Source organism: Eumetopias jubatus, unplaced genomic scaffold, assembly GCF_037043125.1.
Source record: "Eumetopias jubatus isolate StellerSeaLion01/CBP00866 unplaced genomic scaffold, mEumJub1_p1.0 scaffold_12, whole genome shotgun sequence".
NCBI classification, from domain to species: Eukaryota; Metazoa; Chordata; class Mammalia; order Carnivora; family Otariidae; genus Eumetopias; species Eumetopias jubatus.
Window position 1 is genome coordinate 55469660 of NW_028274818.1, and position 11742 is coordinate 55481401.

Consider the following 11742-nt stretch of genomic DNA (forward strand, 5'->3'; position numbering starts at 1 on the left):
GAAAAAGAAAAATTCGAATAAAAAAAGCAGTTAAAAAAATTACCTTTGAAAGACTAATGAATCATGGTAAAAAAGCCATGAATTCTATGTGCATTTTTCCCCTCGCGCTGGAGTTCTGCCGTTCTCATTGATCGGTATACTTGGTCTTGGCTGGCTCTTCTTGGTGATGTTTTGGGGGAGGGGCCTGTTGCCATGGTTCCCAAATGTCTTTGCTGGAGGTGGAATTGCCCCACCCTTGCCCGGTCTGGGCTAAGTAATCTGCTCGGTTTGCTCTTGGGAGCTTTTGTTCCCTGAAAGCTTTCCCTACAGCTTTGGAGGACGAGAGTGAAATTGTGGCCTCCCAATCTCCACCTGGAGAAGCCGAGAACTCGGGGCTCTGCTCCTCAGTGAGCCCCCAGAGAAAAGCAGTCAATCACTCACATCTCCCCGGTCTCTGGCTGCACTCCATGCTCACCCGACCTGTGACCAAGCGTTTCTATCTCTGGCACCTGAGCCCGTGTGGAGTCTCCAAACCCAGCAGATAGATGCCTGCAGTGCGCTCCTGCCCCGCTCCTCCCAGAGGAGGAGGCTCCCCAGCTTTGCCACTTGTTGGGTCCCTCCTGGAGGAGCAGTGGCCCGACTGTCACCGATCACAGTTTATGTCAATCCTGAGCTGAGAGACTGCGCCTCAGCTCCGTCTCTGCAGCCGGCTTCCCCGCTCTGATACCTGGGAGCTCTGCTGCACTCAGGCACCCCTGGTCTTTCTGTGACCCCGAGGGTCCTGAGACCACACTGTCCCGTGAGGGTTCCACCCCCCGCTTAGCCACTGGAGCGACGTCCCTCAGCAGAGCCAACTTCTAAAAGTTCCGATTTTGTGCTCCGTGGCTCTATCACTTGCCAGAAGCGGCCGACGGACGCCCCCTCCCCCGCCATCTATCCTCCGGAATATCGCCTCCGATTCACTTCTCCGCACGTCCTACCTTCCAGAAAGTGGTCGTTTTTCTGTTCAGTGTTGTTGCTATCCTTTTCTTCGATCTCCTTTTGAGTTCGTAGGTGTTCAGAATGGTTTGATCCCTATCCAGCTGAATTCCTGAGACCAGATGAAATCCAGGTCTCCTACTCCTCCGCCATCTTGCTCCACCCCCCAACAACTACTTCTTAACATACCTCTTTAGCTATTTTATTGTTCAATATATTGTCTTAACATGAAAGATATTGTCTATATTCAGAGAATGAGTTCTCAAATTTAGTGTGCATAAGGATTACCTGGAAAGCTTGTTAAAGTACGGATTCCAAGGCCACAGTTCCAGATATTCTGAGTCAGTAGGTCTGGCATAGGACATGAAAACTTGAATTTCTAATGAGCTCCCAGGAGATGTGATGATATTTGGCCCATATACTGAGTAGCACTGGATTAGACTATCAATAAATATTTATTCACAGCTGAACAGCTGCCTGTTGGTTGGTGTGCTCCCTCGTCAAAAATATTTTTTCAGTTCTTCTGATTATATTTGGAAGAGAACCTCTATTTGGTATGAATTGTTCTTATAAACTTTATTATGTATAGTATTTCATACATATTAAACAATACATGTACACATATCTGTATAATGCTTGTTACTTATGAAATATAATAAAACAAGCAGTATGAATCCATAAAATCTTGCATATCATTTATTTAGAATAACTCTGGGATTATGCATTTATTTATGCTATGGTAAATGGTTCCTTTTTGGATTATAGTTTGTTTTTTGCTGCTGGCATACAGGAATGCAATTGATTTTTATATCTTGATCTTATATACTACCATCTTGTTATTAAATCTAGTAATTTGTCTCTAGATTCTTTGGGGTTTTCCATGCAGAAAGTCATATCATCTGTGATGGATGTTACTTTTTTCCTAGTTGTCATTCCTTTTTTTATTTATTTTTCTTTACTTAAACTGTCCCTTAAATTTCTTGAGACTATTGAAAAGAAGCAGTAATAATAGGAATCCTTGTCATGTTCTGGATTTTTAAGGGAATGATTCTAACTCTGCACTCTTTAGAACAGCACTGTCCAGTAGCAATATAATATGAGCAACATATGTAACTTAAAATTTTCTAGTAGTCACATTAAAAATAGAAAAAATGTGTAATTTAACCCAATCCATCTGATATATCATTGGATTAACAAGTCACCAAAATAAACATCATTAATAGGTATATTATATTCTTTTTCAAAATAAGACTTTGAGATAAAGTCTGTACTTTATGCTTACAGCACACCTCAGTTTTTGGCTAGTGACTACCATATTGAGCAGTGCAGATTTAAGATAATATTTATATGTTTCTATGGATCAAAAAAATTCCTTTCTAATTTTAGCCTAGTGAGTTTTTTTTCTTTTTTTTCTTTGCTTTTCTTTGTCTTTCTTTTAGGTAGAAATGGATGTTAAATTTTATTTAATGCCTTTTCAGATTTGGTAAATGTATTGTTTTCTTCCTGTGACAGGATTTTGCACTGAATTACATATTTATATTTCATGACATTAAAATATTCTGTATCCTTAGCTCAAACTCAACTCAATGAAGACAGTTAATTTTTAAAAAATATTTTGTTAGATTCATTTTTGAAGTTTTTCTACTAGATTTCATGAAGGAAATATCTCTGTAATTTTCTTATTTCTTATTATTTTTGTTTGCTTTTGATGTCAAGGTTCTAATGTCATAGAATAAGTTTGGAAGTCATACTTTATTTTTTAGTCTCTGGAGTTTATAAAATATTGAAATTTTTTTTTGTTGCAAATTTGGAATTACCTATGGAATCTTTTCTTAATGGGAAAAATTTTAGTTTCTGAGTCAAAAGAACTCGAAGTTATCAAAGGACTATTCAGGCTTTCTACTTCTTTTTGTGTGCATTTTGGCAAGTTCAAAAAAAAGATTTTAAATTTAACCAATTTAAACATTATTTGGCAAACACTTTTATAGTATTCTTGTTACATTTTTTATTTCATCCACATCAGTTTTATCCATTTTTTAATTTCTAATATTATTTATTTGTATCTTTGTTTCTTTTCCTCAAACTGTCAGCTATTCATCTATTTTTTTTCAAAGGATGAACTTTCTATCTTCTTAATATGCTTTTGTATTTCATTAATTTCTTTTTATTATCTTGTTCATTCTATGTTCTTTTGGGTTTATTCTGCTTTTCTTTTCTTAATTTCTTTATCTTGTTAGTTTTGGAAAATTTCTTATTTTCTAAATAAGTATTTAAGTTTATAATTTTCAGGAAAGTTTTGGTCTTTATGCTTCCCACAAGTATTGATATGTAGAATTTATCATTCAGATCTAAATATCAAAATTTCCATCACAATTTCTTCTTTGAGCCATAAATTGTTCAGAAAAAAAGAGTTTTGAATTTTGAAATTCATGGCTATTTTACTTATTTTTTATTGATTTCTAAGTTAATGGCATTTTGGTCTAAGAACTATATGTGATATTTTGTAAATTTCCAATGTATTCTTTAAATCTAGGGTCAAGGAGTCCACACTGTTAAAAATGTTCACAAATAAGGAAGAAATACTGAAAGGAACAAATAAGAATCTGCTAATAAATATAGAATTCCTCACAATTATGCCTCAAACTAATCTTTTGACAGCATCTTACCTTAAATTGTATGTATTTCAGGAGGTTTTTTTCTTTGCAAAATGCAGTGATATATTCCTGGAGCTTCCTGTTGTGCATAAAGTTGGGGAAGTCATCAGGATATGGGAAGTCTGGGAAACACATCATCTCTTTGGAAGAGTTGGTAAAGACAGACTGGTAAATGCTAGCTCTGCCTTCCTCTGTGTGGTCCTGTAAATGTATAGTTTCAAACAGAAGAGAGTTTGTAAATGCGTGCACTTACCATGGTCAGTGCCAGTTCCAAATAATTATCACTCACCTTTACCCATAATGAAATTCAGTAAGATGAAGAATAAATTAACTTTACTTAAACAATTTGATGCTAATCAAAGGACCTTAGAATATGGAAGAATATATCCTTCTTAACATCTTTTCTAAGGGAAATAAATTTTGAATTTCATTATGTTATTTTAGGAATATATAACTAGAATTAAAGAAAATTCTGATATATGTTATGACATGGATTAACTTTGAGGACGTTATGCTAACTGAAACGTGCCAATCACAAAAGGATAAATTCTATAAATTCCACTTATGTGAGATACCCAGAATTATCAAATTCATAGAGACAGAAAGAATGGTGGTTGCCTGGGGCTAGGAAGCTAGGATGAATGGAGAGTTATTGTTTAATTGGCAGAGTTTTAGTTTGGGAAGATTAAAAAACAGTCTGAACATGGATTATGGTATGATTGTACAACAATGTGCATAAGCTTAATGCCATAGAACTGTACACTTTAAAATGATTAAATGGTAAATATTTATTGTGCTATGTTTGCCACAATAAAAAAAATCTCCTTTAACATATCATGAGGTAGTTCTGGTGAATTAGACTATATTTTCTTATGTACCTAAGGCAGAGAAAACTTAGGTTATGTTTATAATAGTGTTTTGCAAATGTTTTTGACCACAACCTATAGTTAGAAATATATTTTACATTGCAACACACACACAACAAGTTTTATGAATAAATCATATCTAACTATTTGAGTTGCATTCTGATATTTTCTATCCATTCCATTTAAAATGCAGATTGATTCATTAATTTATTTCATAGCACACTAATAGGTCATAATTTCTAGTTTGAAAATCAGTGGTTTAAAGGAAATGGAAGGGTGAAGTTTGGAGGATTGGGTGGGAGAAAGGGGAATAGAGGCAGGAAAGAGGGTGATGGTAAATCACCTAGGTCTTAAAGTCTATTCTTTGGGCTGAAATTTCAAGATCAACATACCTCATATAAAATTTAGTGGAACACTGAGGGCAGAGGGGCTTTTGTTTTTACATTTGAGATTTTGGTAAGACATCACTTATCTTAAAGACTCCCCCTGGACCAACCTAAGTAGGGGGAGGTTGACACAGAAGAGTCAAGTAGCAGTGATTAGGAAGAGGTAGGATCTTAGTTTAGCTCTCTTGAACCCATTCAGTTTGAGTAAAACAAGGAGTTCCCACTTGCTCCCAGCAGGGATGAAGAAATTATTTGAGACTCATAGCAGATAGTCTACCAGAGAGTTGTTATGGAGGGGGCTAAGTGGTATTTTAGGAGACAGCAGTAGAGTGGGCTACTTAGTTCAGGAGCTCAATGGGAAAACTGGATCTTGGGGAGGTTAATCTGATATGCTCATAGGGGCAAGTGAGATCTAATCAGCAAGGTCCATTGGCCTAAAACTAAGCTAAGAGAGGACAGTCTCCAAGTTCATCATCTGCTGTCTTCAATTTAAGACTTCTAAAGGATGAGCATGAATGATAAGCAAACAAAAAGGGACACCAAGAGACTAGAGGGGCCAGACAACAGTCCCAGGATCTGTGTTTGAATTTGAGGAACTTTGGCTTTCCTCCACCCCAAGGTCACATAAGGCCTTTTTCTCCATAAGTCCAGATACAATCTTGGAAAAATTTAGGGGTTGGGGGGATCTGAAAGACTGAGCATTGATCCAAAAGAGACTTGGAGATTAAGCTATGCCAACTGGGGGTACTTGTCTTGGAATGCTTTTATGCTTCTCCCAGTGTAATTTTGGATATTTGTCTGTTGTCTTATTTGTGCTAGACATAAAAGAGTGACCTGAGCATTAGTAGTCTAGTATGTACTTATGGATAAAGCATTGCAAAATATCAAGAAGTTACAAGGAGATGAGAGATGAGAGAGGAATCCCCAGTTTGTAGCCAGCAAGGAAACAAAAGACCTTAGCCTAACATCAGCAAGAAACTGAATTTAGCCACCACCCTGTATGAACTTGGAAGCAGATTCTTCTCCAGTGCCTCTAGGTAAGAGCCCAGCCCAGCCACACCTTGTTTTTGGCCTTGTAAGGCCGTAAGCAGAGAACTCAGCTGTGAACTATGCTGTGCTTCTGACCTACTACATAACTGAGAGTAATAAATGGGTGTTGTTATGAGTTGATAAGTTTGTGGTAATTTGTTATGCAGCAATAGAAAACTAATACAAGGGCAAAGGTAAGGTACTGGAGCAAGCCAAGGTTGGGGAAAATTATGTAATACTACACCAAGGGAGGAGTTTCATAAAATAAAAATGATGCAAACCTTTGAGACAGGTTTGAGATAGCTTTGCAACTTTGGCTGCTCCAGGATAATCAATCTCCCTAGAAATGTTGAGCTGATTGGTCTTCAGTTTTCCTTAGGCCACCAAAAGGTCCTGATTACTGAGAAAGGAGTTGCAGCATAATTAAATACATCATTTGTGAGTTGCTCTTTTTTTTCCCTTAATCATGGACGTCTTACTGTTTCTACTCAGTGTTATTATAGTGCATCTCAGAACCCATGTTTATAGACTGATTCTTCTAAGTTGATCAGGTAGAAAGTTTATAAGAGAATGGCTATAGAGTCAATAATTGCATTTTTAAATATAAATTTTTTTGGAGGGAGTGGTCAACAAAGAGCCAAACCCTGCTAAATAGAAAGAAGACCTAAGAAAGCCGAAAGCTAAGCCTAAGTCTAATCAAATGGGAATCCAGATCCAATAGTGGTATCATAAGACATTCTAGGTCTATAGTCTTTTATTTCACATGTATAACTTCTCAGAGAACTACTGGGAGGATGTACTCTAATGTACTCTACTAAAAGGAGAGAATAAACTAAATAGTAGGACAATAAGGGCTTCAGAAAACAGGGTTACCTAGGCCACAGCAATGCAGCTTTGACTAGAGAAGGAAGACAAGCAGAAGAACTATCTTTAAGAGACAGTTAAAAGAAAAATTAAGCTGATGGACTAGCCATGTGTTTAAACATATTGAGAAGAGAATTATAATTCTGTGGGAGAGCTTGGGGAATGAATTAGAGATAGTATTTGTAAGGTTAAACAAAGGATACTAGGCAATTATTAACTCCAGTGAAAACAAAAGTTGTTCAAGGAAGAAAATGTAATTAGAATCCACTAAGTGGCTCAGCAATGACCAGTATTTACATGTTTATAGTATTATAAACATGATGGTTTCTTTAAACAAAAAAGATCATAAAAATATATGAAGAAGGAGATTAAAAATTTTGTAAATGGGTGTGACTTTTGTTCCATATAATTTAAGGGATTGCTGTTTGTACATAGCATCAGTCAAAACAAGTTTTATAGGTGCAGAGGAGGTTACAAGAAATGAGTGAAATGAGCCAAAAATGAATATAGTGAAACAGAGAATTTAAATTTAGTTTAGAAGAGGCCAGTTATTACTATGAGTAAAGGGAGTCCAGTGTTGCCTGATTTTCTGATTTTTCAAAAGAAGACAGATCTCTAGATTTTTATGTAAAATATCATGATTTTAAAATATTAGATTAAAATCTTAAAAACTGTATAGATAAAATAGATTAGCTGCAGTATAAAAAGAGCCAGTTTGCTAACTCTAAAATATATAAAAACAATTGATTTTTGTCTAGTAGTTTTGTGATTTGTAGCTTTTGATGAGGTTAGAAAGCTTGGTAGAGATGTAATCAACACAGGAGAGACTACACATTAAAAAACAAATTGATCCCAAGAGTAGACTAAAATCAGGGGAAGTGAACAAAGGGTTGTGTGCCCAGAGAAAAGAGCCTTTATTCATGAAACTTCAGGCCCAAATCCAGACAATTTACTGATGTATTTTTGGGGGATCTCCTGAGAAAGAAAGACATTTCCCTTCAACTTGTGGTCTAGTCCTAAAGTACTTTATTTTCTCAGTGATCAAAGCAGGTGAGGGAAATACATCACTCTGGCTTTAGATCAGTGTTACAAATGACAACTAGAAGGGCATAGGGAGGTGCTACAGGAAACAGCTACAAAAGTTTGAACGATCTGCACCTTATTTTTTCACACTTAAGAAATGTTTGGATACCTCTCAAAGGGGGAAAATGCTGAGAGATTGTAAAATGCTGATTTTAGAAACCAAAGGTAATGAAAATACAAAATTAACAGGATTTTATAATTTAATCCCATAATGTGAATTCTAGGCATACAGCTGTAGGCTCCTAGTGGTATTTGAGAAACACAGGAAGTGATGCCACCACCTGCAGTGTGGACCCTCTCACAGAGGTAAAGTAATTAGGAAACTCTGAATAACCAGTGTATTAGTTTCCTGTGTACTGTAATGTTACCACATGCTTGATGGCTTAAAACAGCAGGAATCTATTCTCTAACAATTCCAGAGGTCAGTAGTCAGAAATCAGTATCACTGGTCTGAAATCCAGGTGTTCGCAGGGCTGTGTTCATTCCAGAGGGTCTAGGGGAAAATTCATTTCTTGTCCCTTCCAGCTTCTAGTGGATGCCAGCATTCCTTAGCCTTTTCAGTGGCCAGGTCACCTGCATTCCTTGGCTAATGGCCTCTTTCTTCATCTTGAAGATGGAGGTCAGAGCATAGCATCTTCAAAACTCTCTTTCTGCTGAAGTGATCACGTTATCTTTCCCCTTCTATCTCTGGGTGTCAGGTTTCCCTCTGCTTCCCTCTTATAAGCATATATGCTATGGCATTTTTAGCCCACCCAGATAATCCAGAATGATTTCACCATCTCAAGATTCTTAGTTTTCCAAATTAAGAAATTAATTTTCCAAATTAAGAACATTTGCAAGTTCCAGGGATTAGGACCTGGTACCTTTGAGAGGAACCATTGTTCACTTGTTCAGCCTACCACAGTCCACTGGCCCATCAAGATTCACATTTATTCCACATGCAAAATACATTTACCCCATCTCATCACCCCAAAGTTTCAATCCATTGCAGCATCAGATCAAGTCCTGAATCTCATCTACACATCATCAGCTCAAAAGTCCCAAATTGTATCACCTAAAATTACTTAAATCAGGTATGGATGAGACTCCAGGTTTGATCTATCTGGGCCAAAATGCTTCTCCATCTGTGGACTTGTGAACTAGAAAACAAATTCTCTTCTACTAAAGTACAGCAATGAGACAGGCATTGGGTACCAGTTACAGATGTTCCCATTCCAAAAGGGAGAGAATGGAAGGAAGAAAAGAGTTAACAGTCCCAATTTTGAAATCTAGTAGGGTACACATTATTAGGTCTCAAGGCCTAGGAATAATCTTCTGTGTCTCAAGGTGCCAGCCTCTGGGCCTGCAGTTTCATCCTCTGGGGTATTCCATATTTTTCTTGAAGAGAAGCATATGTTTGCAGCTGAAGACATCATCAATCTGTGATGCCAGGTTCAAATGTCAGAGTCTTCATTGAGCAGTAGGAGATGTAGCTGTATTGGCAGCAATGTTTTGCAAAGTTTGAATACAAGGACTGGTTAAGATTCCTGTAGAAATCCTACTAGTTCAACAGGCCACTTATTGCAATGGCACCCAGCAGTTTACCAAGGATTAAGCATTCAGGCTGGAGAGACAGGTCAGCTTGAATCAGGATCTTGTCTTTGCCATTTACTGGCCATTTATCATTTTTTTCTTTTCCTTTTAAGTTTCAGATTCATTTATAAAAGGGAAAAACTCATACCTACCTTATAGGATCATTGTAAAGATTTAATTAAATGGAAAAAAGGGTTAGGCATATAGAAAGAGCTCACTAAAATAGCCCTAAGAATCAACAGTGTGCTAATCTGAAGCCCTGTCAGCACATTTCAGCAACATATTCTAGGCTCTACAACGTCATACAAGATGTTGAGCAGTTTCAAGAATTCTTTACAGCCTAGAAAAATAGTTATATTAATAAGAATAATTCTCATATCTTTATAATATTTAAAGAGTTGTCTGTCACAGACACAGTCTCCTTAAATGCAATCTTTTTAATTGAGGTATAAAACATATTAATTTTGCACTTGAGGAGGAAATAGCTTAAAAAGGGTTATTGCTCCTCCTAAATTTGCATATATGTATGGTCTATCAGAAGAAGAAGACAAATGGGGTAGGCTTAATCATGCAGTGTTCTTAAGGTTGTAAACAATGAGGGAGTTGGGGCACAGGCAAGCCCTCACACCTGCTGATGTGGTTGTCAGGCAACAGAGGAAGTGATTTAATGGTTGCATAGAGGCATGTCTGCTAACAGAGTCCTTATTATGAATGCCCGGACAAAAGGGCATTGAAGAACTTCAAATCAGTGTATCTTGTTATTGGTTCCTCCCATAGCAGTCTCATTAATTATTTGTTTTTTGCAAGGCCAAATAGCACCTGAAACCTTAAAATCTGTGGTCTTTATTTTTAATTATAGAGGGGGGAAAGTAACAAGCTTGTTTATAATGTTAACGCCGACAGTGTAAAAAAATTTCCAAATCACTGACTGGGGAGGTGGCAGATGAAAACCTTGTTTTATGTACATCTTGCCTAGGGAAAATCAGTAGTAACCACTTCATGTAGTAGTTCATTCTAAGTAAATTTGACATTGAGATAAGTATTACAGATAAAATTGGAGAGGAAATGGTGAAAAAACAAAAACAGCAAGGAAACATTAAAATTAGCATAAAATAGATTAACAGAGATAACAGGTGAATTATCACACTCATAAACAGGTTAAATATCCCTGTTAAAGAGATTCAAATGGGGTCAAAATCAGTCTCTGAACCTGGATGTTCACATTTGTATAAAACAAAGGATAAAGGAGTTTAAAGATAATGAAAACTGTTAAGGCATAGAAATTGAAATAGGGAGCAACATTTTTATCAGAATTTAAGCTATAACAAAGTATAAAACAGTGTAGGATGTAGCACTTAAGAAGCTTTATGTGGTAAATAACATGGCATTCATCTGTAAAATGTTCAATATCTTGATGTGAGTGGTAGTTTTACTGATGTATACATAGTTTTTAAGTGCATTCTAAGTACTTAATAAAGTAATTCTTAATTCAAATACAAAAAAAAAATCTGTGGTCTGAATCATTAAGTGGACCTTTGGTAACCTCAACAAAAGAATGGGAACAACCTTGTTTTTTAAATGAGTAACTCATGTAGTTACATTACATAAACCTAACCAATATTTGCCCTTGGACTCTATTCCCAATTATTGGGAATAAAGTTGCTCAATTATTAATGGTTTACCAGGGGTGAATTCTGTACGCAGAGACCTTCAAAGCTAGCCCACTATCTCATTTACTTTTGAAGTGAGCAAGGAACTTATTTTCCAACTTTCTCCCAATGCTGTGTTTTGTAGGTTCCAACCTAAGAGGGATAACTGCATGGAAGCTGATTTGGAGGTCTGTGCTCCACCTATGTGTTCTCACATACTTCACACCTCACTTCCTGGTCTGCTGCATTGATGTCCCACTCACCGAGAATTTCCACAGGCCCCCAATGTCTTCACTCCTCTCAAAGCAGGTGGGCTCCAGCCCCTCTTCCAGACAGCTTCTGATGGAGGCCAATCCACTAACGCCAGCTCCAATGATGGCTACTCTCTTCCCCATGGTTGCCTGTGCAAAGACCCATGAAAAGAACATTTCTAGCAATAGTATTGCTGAAAAATTTTTTTTTTTTTGGTATCATTCTTTGGCTTAATTAGAAAATTTAGGGGCACCTGGGTGGCTCAGTCGGTTACGTGTCTAACTTATGATTTTGGCTCAGGTCATGATCTCATAGGTTGTGGGATTGAGCTCTGTGCTCAGCGGGGAGTCTGCTTGAAGTTCTCTCTTTCCTTCCTCTGCCCCTCCCCCCACAGGAGCTCACCCTCTCTCTCTCTCAAATAAATAAATAA

General features: G+C 37.0%; 1 protein-coding gene across 1 annotated transcript in view; it reads right to left on the reverse strand.

Moving 5' to 3' along the window:
• Positions 1-11455, reverse strand: part of LOC114224006 (flavin-containing monooxygenase 3) — a 28019-nt gene extending 16564 nt beyond the window's left edge. The window contains exons 1-2 of the mRNA XM_028123040.2: positions 11324-11455; positions 3624-3812 (exon numbers count right to left, since the gene is read on the reverse strand). Coding sequence (XP_027978841.1) covers positions 3624-3812; positions 11324-11455 — 321 coding nt within the window. The remainder of the gene's footprint in view (positions 1-3623; positions 3813-11323) is intronic.
• Between the last annotated feature and the right edge of the window lie 287 nt (positions 11456-11742).